Source organism: Dromaius novaehollandiae, chromosome 15, assembly GCF_036370855.1.
Source record: "Dromaius novaehollandiae isolate bDroNov1 chromosome 15, bDroNov1.hap1, whole genome shotgun sequence".
Taxonomy (NCBI): Eukaryota; Metazoa; Chordata; class Aves; order Casuariiformes; family Dromaiidae; genus Dromaius; species Dromaius novaehollandiae.
This window is the reverse complement of record NC_088112.1, coordinates 10,654,149-10,667,786: the sequence shown is the minus strand read 5'-3', so window position 1 is coordinate 10,667,786 and position 13,638 is coordinate 10,654,149. Positions and strand designations below refer to the sequence as shown.

The 13,638-nt window shown below is 58.2% G+C and overlaps 1 protein-coding gene across 1 annotated transcript in view; it reads left to right on the top strand.

Moving 5' to 3' along the window:
• Nucleotides 1-354: 354 nt before the first annotated feature.
• Nucleotides 355-13,638, top strand: part of PPARGC1B (PPARG coactivator 1 beta) — a 65,546-nt gene continuing 52,262 nt past the window's right edge. Inside the window, exon 1 of the mRNA XM_064520879.1 lies at nt 355-503. Coding sequence (XP_064376949.1) covers nt 420-503 — 84 coding nt within the window. The 5' untranslated portion in view covers nt 355-419. The remainder of the gene's footprint in view (nt 504-13,638) is intronic.

The window sequence follows — 13,638 nt, the reverse complement described above, 5'->3', positions numbered from 1 at the left end:
GCTCCTCCGAGCAGCGAGCGCGGCCGCTCGGGCCAGTTACCCGGTGGCAATTAAAGGCCGGGCGGCGGCCGCTCCGCCGGCGCAGTTAGCGCCGTCCAGCGCGGCGCGGAAGGAGCGCGCTCCCGCCTCGAGGGCTCGTCCTGCCGCGGGGAGGGGAAACAGACCGCGCGCCTCGACGGCAGCCCCGCTCCGCGCCTCCCGCCGCCGCCGCGGAAGGGCCCCCGCGGGCTGCGCTGCGCAGCGCCGGGTTGCGCTGCGCGGGGCGCTGCCGCCCCTCCTCCGGCGCTGCGCGGCGCGGCGCGGCTCCCGCAGCCGGCGGGCGGGGGCTGCTGCCGGCTCCGCCCCGCCGGCCGCCCGGCTCCGCGCCGCCGCGCCTGCTGCATGCTCGGTGCCGCCTGAGCCGGAGCCGGAGGTGGAAGATGGCGGAGCCGGCGCCGGACTGCAGCGCCCTGCTCGACGAAGATCTCTCCTCCTTCGTCTTCAACTACCTCGCTGACAGCCAGGTAGGGCGGCCGGCGGCTCGGCTCGGCCCGGCCGCGCCGCGCAGCCCCCCGCCCGCGGCAGCGCGGTGCACAGGGGAGCCCGCAGCCCCCTCCCCGGCGCCGCGGCACCCCGCGGGGGGCGCGGGAACCGGCGCTTTGCCGGGGCGCCGGGAGGCGGCGGCGCGGGTCCCTCCGCGGCGCGGCGCGGAGAGGGGCCGGGGGCGGCGCGGGGCAATGCGGGCGCCGGGCTCCCGCGCGCCCGCTGCTGCGGTGGGCGCCCCGCGCCCCGGCGGCGGCTGCAGCCCCGGGCGCCCCGGCGGCGGCCCGGCCGTGCCCGCGCCCGTGCCCGCGCCCGCGCCCGGCGGCGCTTTCAGCACCACTCGCACGTGGACTCCCGCGCCGCGGCGGGGGCGCCGTCCCGGGCGGGCGGCGGCGGCGCGCGGGGGACGGCGCCGGGCGGGGGGCTGCCGGGCGGGGGGCTGCCGTCCTGCTGCCCCGGGGGCGGCGGCGGGGGCTCCCCGCGCGGCGCGGCGCGGAGGCGGGGGCACCGCTGCCGGGCGCGGCGGGGTCGGGGCAGCGGCGGCCCCTGCCCGCGGCGCTCCGCAGGGAGCCGCGGGGGGCTGCGCGGTGGGGGAGATAAGAGCCGGGCTGTGGGATGAGTCATGCCGAGCGTCAGTTGCACGCATACGGGCTGGGATCTGGGGGATGGAGGGAGGGAGGGGGGAGGGAAAGGGGTCTTCATGCTGCAAATAAGCAACTCCAAAATCTGGATCGGCTCCCTTTTGGACGGAGCTGGATATTAGAATCAGATTAAGGCTCCTTGGCAGCTTCTGCACAATCACGAGAGCGAGCCGTGCTGGCTATAGGGCTTGCATGCTTTTCCATTTTGGGGGGTGGAAGAGAGACACTATACAATAAGCTGGGCAGTAGCAAGACCGTGACTGATCTGGAGCATAACCGCGCATTTCACAGTCGGATTGATAAGCCTGGTGCAAGTGGGAAGAGTTTTCTGTAGTTATATATCATCCCTCCAGCCCTTCACTTTCATAACCGCAGATTACAAAAGAGCTTCGATTGTGGAGCTAGCGCATTCATCCCAGCCCTTGCTCTCTCACCGGTTTAGCTTTGGGACTGCAAACACCAGGAGTGTGTGTGGGGAGGGGGAGCAGGGGGGACTAATCCTGCTGTTTGGGTTCAAAACAAGTAAGACCTCAAGACTTGGTAAATCAGATTTGCCCCTGGTGCCTGTGCCAGACAGAACCAGGCAGATCTTGCCGCCAGCTAGATTGATGTAGTCCCAGTGCCTCTCCTTGCACGCACTGGCTCTAGAGCGCTCCAGCTTGGCATAGGACATGGTCAGTTTGCTAGGGGCAGAGAAGGGGGAGGTGGCAACTTTGGTTGTTAGCTAAGAGCTGTTGACAGGTTGATTACAGAAGAAGGGTCGGGAAAGGTGAGAAGTGGGCCGAGAAGATTTTTGTAAGCAGTTTGTGCTTTCTGATATGGAAGGATTTATTATTACGCGGGGGGGAATTGTTGGTTAGAAAATAGGAGGCCGGTTTTGTGGGATGTTATCCCTATAAAGTATTTCAGAAAGGCTGCGGTTCCCGCCGGCCTCATTGCTCCTGGGCAGGTGAAAGTTCCTGGCTCTGCGTCCCGGTGATAACATGCATGTTCCCTGAGTGCTTGACGTGAAATGGAAAGCTTGCATTATTGCAGCACACATCTGAAGAGTTGTTTCATTTTGCTTCCGTGTGTTGGCATTTGACATTTCAATTTAGAAATTTTTCCAAAAGGGGGCTCTTAAGGAAAAAAAAAAAAAAAACCCCTCAGAACTGTCATCCTTCTCTGGTGCAAAACCACCATGTTGTGAACATCCCCTGCAAAATTTGGAACTGTGAAATGGCCTATGATGAAATAAGACCATTTTTATGGCATCTCTTGAAATAAGGTTTGCTATGTTTGTCCCCCTCTTTCCCTCCCTCTCCCATGCATGCACTAGATTAGAGGGAATGCTGTACGTACAGGCATAGGGTTAGTGCTAGTCTGATGTCTGCTGGGTGTATAATGTTAAGAGCAGCAAACAGATCTTTGCAGACTGCTGCAGGTTTCCTCAGAAGTGCTATGCAGCCTGTGTTTGTTTTATGCCACGGAGGCTGCTCTGGATAATTGCATTTCCTCTCTGTCCTCCACGTGCACAGAAGGGTTAAGGGCTGGTGTAAGAAGAAAAGAAAAGAAAGAGAAAAGATCCTCCAGCTATGATTTGCATGCCTTTGCTTAAGAAATGATTGAAGTTGTAAGTGTGTTGTGCTTGTACCTTAACCTCTGATGAAACTGCAGTGAAGGCTCCAGTCCTGGCTGCTGTCACATGCTTTCTTTATAACTCTAAACGGGAGGCGGGTCCCAAGCTTGCCTCTGACGTTTCTCCACATTACTACTGTACTAGCCTCTGCTTACAACTGGGTTACTGACTTCTCAATGAAGCCTGAGAGCTGCTTCCGCAAAGTCCCCAGTGTTCCAGCGCAGGATCAGATTATCCTGAGAGGCTAAAATGTCAGGAGGCCATGAGATCGTGAATATTATCCATTTCCTTCGTGGAAATCTTGAAGAACTCCGGCTCTTCCCCACTATCTTGCCTCTTCTCTCCCTGTGCTCCTCCCCTCTCTTTCCTTTTGCAGCAGGCTTGCAGAAAGGCACAGTGAGGTGCATGTGGATGCTGGCCAATCCTGTGCTCCCCAGCAGAGGAACCCTCAGGAAGGCTCTTTGGGAGATGCACAGTGAAGGTTTAACGTGAGCATTTGCATTGGTCTCCTAGTTGTATGGGACTGTGCTGAGGATGCCTGCTAACCTCTATTTACATATCGAGGACAATCATGATTCACGTGGTAACTGCATTGCTACAGAAAAAAATCAGGGTTTTTCACTTGATACGCACCTTTTTCCTGCCACCCCCTTTTCCTTTTTATCCAAAAGAAAGGGGGGGATATTTTACAGTAACTCAAAATGTGTGATTTCTGGGCCCACTTAGTCCATTTTGTAACTCTCTGCAAGTCAAAGGGGTAAAGCTGATTGCAGCTGGTTTGTGCCAGCCATGCAGCTTCTGATGAGAGCGTCATGGAGGGCTAGGAAGTCCCCTCGGCATCCCTGGGAGTGTGCGGAGCAGTTTGAGTCTTCTGGTTTCGATTTGTTTAAATACCCCAAACAAAGTGCAGGGGGGAAAAAAACGAGACTGCTTCTTGGAGAGATGCTTAAAAATCACATGAGCTGAAATACAATATTCCCTCTTTAACTTCTGAGCCTCCTGCTAACAGCTTAATCCATTGACGAGTGCAGAAAGCGCACTGAAGCCCTGGGTTGAGAAGCAGTACATCAGGTGAATCGTTATTGTTAATAACGAAGTGGAAACACATCCATGATTTGTGAAAGTCCTCGCTGAGCGGACCAGGATTCTGCTTTGCTTTGTGCGGCGCTTCTCTCAAAGCAGGTTTTTGTGGCGGGGCCTGGACTACGGAGACAGCCCAGGACCTGCCCGAAGTGAACCTTTCATGAGCCCGGCTGCACTGCTGCAGTTCGGGTCGGAGGCTCTCTGCATCGCTGAGGTTGCAGAGCTTCCTCGCCTGCCCTGAGCAGCGAGGTCCGCGGGCACGGGCCCCGCGAGCGGCGATATGGCTGCTGTTGCTGGACCTGGCAGCAGCCCCGCCGGCGCGTTGCGAGGCGGCGGGTGGATGCTCTGCGGCAGCGGTGGTTGCTTGAGATCCCCACGGCTGTTTGTGCGCGGCGGTGGATGTGAAAGATGGAAAGCGCGGCATGCTGCTGGGTTTGCCCGCTGCTGTCGGGAGATAGCAGCCGCTCGGAGCAGAGGGAGGGAGCAGCGGCGGGGGGAGGAGGGCTGTCCCGAAATCTGGCCCCTTCTGAGAGCCTCTGCATGGAGCTGCCTGCTCGCAGGTCCTGCGCTTTCAAGCACATCTCCCTGGCATTTCCCAGTGTGACAGGGCCCCCGTGGCTCTACCACGACGGGGTTTCTCTCAGCCATGCCCGCACATCCCTCCCCTGCCCCGTGCCGTAGTGGAAAGGCTCCTCTCCAACAGGTGGATGGTTGAGGTCTCAACCTGCCGCCTCCAGCAAAGGCAGCTTTGTGGAGGAGGCCGACTCCTCTCCCATGTTAACCTTTCCAATGTCAAAAGCCTCTTTGTAGCTAGAAACTTACGCTGGCACTTTAAGTGCCATCAGTCATCCAATGAAAAATGCCCCCAGGCCCGAGGAGGTGCGTCCTTTCCCCGCGGCCCGTCCGTCCGCCCTCGCGGAGAGGGTTCCCGTGCCCCGGGCGAGCCAGGCGCCGCGTGTGCCCTCCGTGTGCCTCCCGGAGGCCGGGCCGGGCCGCCGCTGCTCTGCTGCCTGTTCATACGGAGGAGACCCGGGAGCCCACGCAGCTCCAAAACGCCGTGCTTTCCCGTGGTCGCGGGGGGGTGCGGATGCGGGCCTGGGGGCAGGGGCCAGCTCCCTGCGAAGGGCCGTCCCCAGGGATGAGGCTCTGCTGGGGCCGCGATGCGGGCAGCCCCCGGCCGCGGCAAAGCAGCCAGGTGAGGCGAGCCCGCCCGGGGGCTGGGGGGCACCAAGGTGCGGGAGGGTGCCGGTGGGGAAGCACGGTTGTTGGAGGAATCTGCTTCAGTCCGCCATGGCTTAGACCCGCTCCATGGCAACACCGTGCAGGCTTTTATTTCTTGTGATCGTTTGGCAGAACAGAGTGATTTAGCAGAGGGGGAACTCTGCAAGCCCGCAAGCTGCCGGTGGGGCAGACCTGGCACTGGCGCTCAAGCAGGCGGGCTGGCAGCAGTGGGTCCCCGGCCGGGCAGCGCCTCGTCCCCTCGCAGGCCTCGGTGGCAGCGTGGCAAGTGCCTGGTCTTTGCTGCCTGCCCGGGGAGGCAGCCGGTGGCCAGCACCCCTCCCCTGCAAGTAGGGCTAGGAAGATGGTTCCCATCACCTGCAAACTGGCAACTCCCATCTTGTGGGCGTCTGGAAGAGTATGCTTTAAACCGCCTGTGCTCGTAGTAATGAGCCAGAGACCAAAGGTTAAAGTTAATGGTGCAGATGGTCAGGTGAGGTAAACTGACCTACTTTCGGGGACAGCAGTACCACTGTGCCATAGGCGCCAGGTAATGGTCTGCCCAATGCGTTTTCCTTAGCTTATCGCTAGGCTGTTCTGTTTTTCAGTGCTTTTTCTGAGCTCCGGCCATGAGATCGCACAAATTATTATTTATTTATTGTTTTTGTAATGGGAACTTCCAAGAAATGCCAAGGACTTTGCACAGATCTGGCTCTGCTCGTAGTCTCCTCAGCCCCGTCCCTACTCCTGCTCCATTTCCACTCACCTCCGCAGGCAGAAGGCAACTGGGTTTGAGCTGCTGCTGCTATCGATACTCTTACATTAAACCAGTTCACTTCAGAATTAAGATAAGAAAAATAAAAGCTGAAAATCTCCCTGTTTAGCCTTTGGCTCTGTAGGAGATGGACAAATCCTTGGAGGGGGAGCTTCCCCATGCAGCGTCCTGAGTATCTGCTGGCATGCAAGCGGAGGGGCACGGAGACGCCACAGCCCCCGGGGGCATGTCGGATGGCCCTGTCTAGCAGCCAGACTAACCTTTGATCACTGCTGGCTCCTGGGCGGCCCTGTGAGGCTTAGGGAAAACGTTTTGCTTATCTTGCTTCCCCTGCGCTGTGGGACAAAGCAGCGGGTGCCGGATGCTGGGCACCTCTGCAGCACCCAGGCTACACCCGGAGGAGCGGTGTGCTCTGCAGGGCAAGGTCCTCCCCGGCACAGGGTGCAGGAGGGCAGGGCAATAAAGGTCCTGCTGGAGTTCCACAGGTGCTTCTTATCCACACGTGCGTACCCACACTTCCTTCGCGGCACCCTTCCCACCCACGTGGTTGTGCCTGGCTTGCGTTTCCCTTCGTGCATTAGGGAGCCAGGGACCTCTTGCCATTGGCGAGGAGGAGCCCTGTGCAATGGTGGCTTCTCCTCCTATAAGTGGGTGAGACCCTGGTGTGCTGCGAGGGCTGATGTGACACTTCTCGCTTCCCCTGGGACAAAGCAGTGCACGCTTTATATATGCATGTTTTCCTGCTGAGGTGGCTCAGGATAAAACCAGTGCCTCTAGCTCTTACAGTGGATACGACTGCAGGGTAACATATCTCTGCTAGAATGCATTTTCTGAATTCTTCCCCTGCGTTGCTTCCATGCTGTGAATTTGCTGCCTGCAGCAACACTGAGCACGCTGGACAGAAAGCCCCTTCTGCTGAGAAAGCCTCACTGGTCAGACACCTCAGTTCCTATTTCAGTTTGCAGAAAGTTCATCGCTGCTGCTGCTTCTGCTTCCCCCGGCCATTGTTTGGAGAGGCCGAAGGACCCCATTCGGCCGGGGCAGACGGGGCAGTGGGAGAGGGGTGCGGAGCATGTGTCATCCATTCACCACACTGGAACCTGCTTTCCTTGCCTAGTCCCCGAGGAGCCCTCATTTCCGAATTTTCATGCACATCAAGAGCAAGGAAATCCTGTGGCGGGGGGAGATGGAGGGGAGAGGGCAGGGCACGTGCGGCGGGCGCTGAGCTCCGGCTGCATGCTGCGGTTGGAGCGGTTGCAGGGGGAAGCCGGCTGCGCGTTTCGGACGGAAGGAAGCCCATCTGCCTCGAATCACGTTTCTTTTTCTCCCTCCTGCCTGGAGGAGGGGGAGCACAGGTCCACTGCCTGCAAGCAGCACCTGGTTGTCCTCTTGGGAAGGGAGCTGTGTCGGGAATGAACCAAGTCCGGTGGAGAGGAGCTCCTGCCAGCGTGGGGGCAGCGTGGCCCCGGGTCCAGCAGTCATTTTGCTGGGCCGTTTCTTGCTTTGCTTTTGATCAAAGTGCCTAGGTGGGAGTGGGTTACATTATTCTTTCACAACAGAAGTGCAAATGAACCGTAAAGTGCTTCAGGAACCATCGCAGTGGGACCCCACCGGGGCCTTTGCATGCACACAAGGGGAGCGGGTCTGGGCTTCGTCCCCCCCCCACCGACTAGCTGGGCTGGTTTAGCGCGCTGCTCACGGCACTGTCGGTTCCCGGCGTGCTGCGGGCCGCGGCGTGCTCCGCGGGTGCCAGACAGGCAGCGGGCGGGCGAGGGGTGCTGCCTCTAAGCCCGCGCAGGGGACTTCTAGCCACGCTGGGTGACTTAAGTCTGTGTGCTCTGGGCTCTGGTCTGCTTGATCTCATTCAGCGCTCGCTCGGGGGCAAACCAGGACACCGCAAAGTGCGGCGGGGGGGCCGGCAGTGATTTGTACCAGACCAGCTGACGGTGCCCTTTCCTGCCACGCAGAGGTTGCTCACCTGGCACCGGCGCGTCAGGGCTGAACTTTGTTCCAGCTCGAGTCCCTCTCTCCTGATTTCCTGGGACTCGCACAGCCTCAGTGCAAATGTTTGCAACTTTCATCGTCCTTTGATTTAAGCTAATTAAACTTTGCATTACTATCGGCTCCCTTTAAACCACATCTACTTAGCTGCTTTCCTTTTCCCCCCCTCTCTTCTTAGGCCTGCAGCCCTGCCTGCGAGGTGCATGTGGCTCAGAGAGGCATGTTCTAGCATTTTAATGACAAGAGGATTTTTAAACCTTCCCTTGAAAAATGCAAACCACAGAGCTCTGCTTAGCTGGAGCTGGAGATTTAAATCCACTAGCATCATGTCTCCTTGCAAGTGTGCTTGTACACAGATGGTCACAACCTAACTGTGCTAATAATGAAAAGAAAAAATTGCAAATCTATTTCTTAAAAAGGAAGTTTGTGTACACAAGGGTCCCACCAGGAGACTGGCACGTGTTTTTTGTGTGCTATCACTCGTTTCCCGGGTAGCACAACTCAGACCTATGAAACCTGTGTGGTTTTCTTAGTCTAAAACGTTGGATGATTTTAAAGCTTTTAGAGACATTTTTTCTTGTGGTCATGTCCTTTTAGGAAGGAGTATGTATGTCTATTTATATATATTTTGAAAACGAAAGCACTTGGTGCATGTCCCCAGAAACTCCAGCTATGAGTTACCAAACAGCTCGAGTGAAGAAGTCACTTTTCTGATGACTAGCAGCCAGCTGGCCTCAGCGGCCCCCGCCAGCCCGGCACCCTGCACCCGGGCGCTCGGGGCAGGACAGCCCCTGCCTTGCAGTCACCCCGTGGGTCAAGGAGGAGAAGCGGTGGGCGTACGGGACGTGCTCATGTGTGCGCCTCTCCTCCTTGCTCAGACCAGAGGTTTTGATAAGCTCGATGCAAGAAAAAGGAAGTTGGTCGCTGAGCTGCGAGGGGTGTCGCGGGGAACGGCTCAGGCAGCGCGGGCACAGGGGGCCTGAGCAGCTCTGTTCATTCACTGCTTGATCTTCAGCCGTGCCCTGGGTGCCTCTGTTGTGCTCCTGTGCCTGGGTTCCCTCTGCCGGTTCCCCCTGGGCTGTGCTCGCTTGGCCACGTGGTGACCGGGCGCAGAGGAGCCTCTCGGGGCCGCAAGCGAGGGCTGGCTTGCCGGAGCGCTCACTGCGGCTTGGACCCGCTGCCACATGCTAAACGGGGCCAGTCTGCCTAACGGGCCCAGAAGCCCGTCCGACTCGAGGGGCAGCAGATCAAGCGGGGTTCAAAACAGATGAAAGGCAGGTTGTTGGGGGCCCTCCCCGTCTCTGCTGTTCTCTTACGACAGTCCAAGGACCTGGAAACGCAGCTTTTAAGTGTCTCTCTGTATTTATGTAACCCAAACTAACTCTTTTTGGAAAGAGCCACTCTGTCTCATTTAGATACCTAAATATAGCAGACGCTCTTGAGAGTGGATTAGCATGGGAGTGCACTGGAGGACAGGGGACCTTTGTGAAGGGGTGCTAGGGGAGCGTAAGCCTCTTTCAGTCGAGCCCTTTGGGAGTGTTCCCCTGCCATTACCAGGGCTTGCTTGGAGCTACCCAGGGCAGCCGCTCCCTGCGGAGAGCAGGCTGTGCAGGGAACAGGGAGTGTGCTGAAAGGTGAACTGCAGAGATTTTTTTTAATGTCTCAGTGCTTTTTGAGGCAAGGGCCCATCTATGCCTAAGCATGCTGTTTGTAAATATGCCATCTCCCCTTGGAGGAAGGAGTCATATTCCAAAACACACCAAAACACACCCAAAACACACCAAAACACAGCTAAGCAGAGCTTAGCTGCAGGACAAAATCTCCTGGTCCTGTCCAGGAGAGCTGTGGTGGGGCTGTGACATCTTGTGAGGATGGATTCAAGCTGTTGGAATAGAGCTGCCGAGTGTGCCATGGGCTTGGGCAGGAGAGAAGGAAAGACAAGGAAAAGCAGAGGTCCTTCTTTTCTCAGGTAGACGGGGCACTGAACACACCTCAAAGTCCATGGAGCTCATTTAATGAAAAATGTGTGGTTTACCCTTTAAAAATGCCAAGATGAAAGGCACCTTACAAGTGCAGTTTCCCTCTGTCATGGATGTCCTCCAGCACCTTGGACCGCAGGCTCAGACCTCAGCTGTCCTTGAACCCCGGCTTCACCGCCCAAAGGTGGTGCTTGAAATGCAGCGCTGTCCCACCTGCCGTTGCAAGGCTACGTGTGCCCATCTTGCAGCCAGGCCAGCTCCCTGCCCCACCAGCCCTGCTCCCGTCCCGGCTCTGCGTGCCTGGGAGCATCCCCTGTGCTTGGCAAAGACGTACATGGTGGCAGGATCCGGGCACTTAGCACAACTCATGGACCACTGCTAGTTCTTGATACATGCAGGATCCGTTGTTGCCTTCTGTGTGAGCACGAGCAGAGACTTGGAGGTAGATTTGGCCCAAGCTGTCTGACTTGCCCTGTGTGGCATAGTGGGAGTCTCTCGTATTACCTGGGGATCCAGCAAGACTTGTGGGTTGCACCAAATATTGATGGAAATGGAATTTCTCAGAGATGCACAGGGCAGCCCTTGCTTTTGCCTCTTGACCTCTCTGCTCTGAGCTGTGCTGTGGGTGCAAGGGTCGCTCGATCGGCCCATCCAGAGGAAGAGGGGAGCTGCCATTTGTGTCTGTGCATGCTGGTCTCCCAGGAACTTGGGGCATGAGGCACGTGGTGTGCCACTTGAGGCTCTGCAGCGGCTATTTATAAGCGTATAGAGAGGGGCACCCTCGCATGCCCCCCTCCCCTCCGCCACGCTTTGTAGCGCTGACACGGAAACCTTGGCCTCCCGGCCCGGCGCTGTCACTCAGCCGAGCTGCTGGGAGTGCTAACTGATCTGTCTTGTGATCCTGCCTCGGGTGGAGGCGGGCATGGGATGAGGCTGCCTTACATTTTCCGCAGGGAAGTGGAGGGTCCCTCAGCTACTCGGCTGTTTCCCTTTTCATGCCGCGGCTCGTTGCGGGAGGAGACCTGCCTAGAAACCCTTCCTGCTGCCCTGTCACCCTCCTCGCCATGCCCCGGCCGAGGGGCTGTGCTAGGGCAGGAGCCAAGCAGCCTCACGCCTCCAGGGTCCAGGCCAGCACAGCCCAAATGCCCAGCCTTCCCTGCCATCCCACCGGTGTATGAGCCATCTGGCCAAGCAGTGGGACCCTCTGGGACGCGTCAGCAAGCACATGCACATGGGCTTCACACAGTGCCCTTGTATAACCTTGCAACAGCCTGGCCGTGGTGCCCCCTCGGCTCTCCTTGTGTGGGCATGGACCCGGGCAGGTCTGGCATGTCCCGTGGCACCTCGCAGCTCCCCAGTAGGCTGAGGTGGCCCGGGTTTGAGGAAAGGACCCTACATTTTGGGTGACATTCTCCTCAGGTCCGTGTTGCTAACCTCATGGAGATTTGGCCCTAGCAACGTAGAGAAGGTAGAAGCTGTGCATCTGACACGGGAGGTGGCAGCACGGTAGGGATCCGGCCCGGGGGTTCGTGACTTCCCTCAGACCCCGATGCTGCGCAGGCAGATGGCTGAAACCATCACGCCCTCCTCTAAGGAATACAAATGTGCAGCAGATACGGTTACCCGTCCTCGAGAGTGGTGTTAGCTTTCATCTAGATTGATATCCCGGCCCGTGCACGTCCGAGGGAGCGCTCAGGTGGCAGCCCGAGCCAGGCAGGAGCAGGCAGCTGCCAGGGCTCTGCTGCTGCCCTGGAGCCCACCTGCCCAGCTGTCTGTCTGCCTCGGCGTGCAGGCAGAGCCAGCGACAGCCGCAGTGCCTGTGCTGGGCTGTCGGACTCCGTCATGCGTAAAATGTAATAAATAGGGCCATAAGCCTTTTACGAAGTCTATTTCCACTCTTGGATCCGGGATTTAATGCATGGCTGCTTAGAGAGGCTGAGGATTTCAGAGGTCAGCAAGGCTAATTGCACTGCTGTAATAAAAGGGCGCGCTGCAGGATCCTGCACGCGGGGCAGGAGGCTGTGGTGGGGCTGGCAGTGCCATGGGCCCCCGTTGCAGTGCCGCCTCAGCCCGCGGGACAACATGGCCCTGGGAAACCAGCCGCCGCAAGCGCCAGGCTCCCGGAAAGTGGTCCTCGGCTGGGCTCGGGTGGCTTTTTGGGCTGGGGGTCCATGCCGCTTCTGGAGGGCATTTGGTTCCTCCTCGCATGCATGTCTCCAGGAAGCAGTCTGATAATGTCTTGCTGGAGCTCTTGATCTTGGATTGACAGAAAGTCGGGGAAGGCCCCTGTGGGATCCTGTCCAGGCTGCAGGACAGCGGGATGGGGGCCCTCCCAAGCCGCAAGTGTCCCGCCACTGTGCCTCCTCCCCGCAAGCTCCCTGGCGCAAGGGCTGGGCTGTGGAGTAGAGCAGAGCATCTCCTGACGTGGAAGAGGAGTCGCTGCCCAGCCCCTCTCGGCTCCCGGGCTGGTGGGACCCGCTCACGCGGGTCAGGGTGCGCAGCCACGCGTGTGCACCGAGGCAGCAGTGCTGCGCAGGGGCCTCTGCATAGACGGGAACGTGGCCCTACAGCAAGAGCACGCTGCGGGGGAGGCTGAAAATGAGCTAGGCGATGCGGTGCAGGACACAACCCGGCCCAAAACAGGGCTGGGCTCTGGCGTCCTGCATTTTCACCACTTCACGGGGCAGTGCGGAGCTGCTCACCATCGTGAGGCAGGGATGCGTGGTGCCTCCAGCACTGCAGGAGTGCTGGCCGGCCGGGCCAGGGCACGGGACATCAGCGTGGCCACGGGCGAGCCCCAACCCTGTGCCGCGGCAGACGGAGGACGCTGGCTCCGCTCCGTTACTTTCCTCGGCCGATCCCGTCATCTCCATCTTGCACTGGAGTGGTGATGTCGTCATGGCAACGGGTACAGCTGCAGTCGTGCTGTGTGGCTCCTGTGCCAGCCACTCTAGTACTCTCGCTCTAAAGGGGAAGCGCTCGCTGGCGGTACGGTAATTGGCCGCCTGTAACTGGGAGAGGAGCTGAGCCCGCTGGCCCGGCTGGGGGTGAGGACAGCGGGGCTTGCTCCTGTGCCTGCCAGCGTCTTATTTGGTGTTTTAGTCCTTCAGGACCTCAGTTTCCTTATCAGCTCCAAGGAATAACGCTGCCTGTGCGCGCATGCACACACACGCACACACACACGCACACACACACTTGCTTTTCTTAGAGTTGTAGCAGGCCCTAATCTATCAGCATTTGCCAATCCCAGAGAAAGCCTTGCAGAAAGCAGCTAAAAAAAAGCATAGTATTGCTATTAATAGTAGCTTTTCACAAAGTTATCTTTAGCAGCACTGTTCCCACCTTCATTCATACCAGTGCTCACACGGGTCTGATTCTGCTCCCATGAAGTAACCCCAGTGCCATCATGGGAGCTTGCCCGGCTGTGGGATCTCCCACTCTCACCAGTGTTTTGTTTGAGCGTGGAAGAGATGTTCTAACAAACCTTTCCCTGCAATGGGAAATGCAGCAGGATTTTTTTTCCAGGATTATTTTTCTCTAGTGACCTTAACTCTCTGAACTCTGCTTGCCTTTGCCTTTCCTCCCACGTCGCCCTGCTCACATCCAGCAGAGCTGTGTTGTGCCAAAGACTTTTTCCCTGAAGCATCTCTGCTGGAAGTCCAGACTGGTGCTGGGATTTTGCTCGATCACTGGAGGTCCAATGCCTGAGCTTGACTGTCCAGGATGGAGTGGACCCTTCCCAGCTATATTTCAGTGGGTGCAAGATACATTTTAAGTTATGGTCTTCCGTTCCCTTCCTTA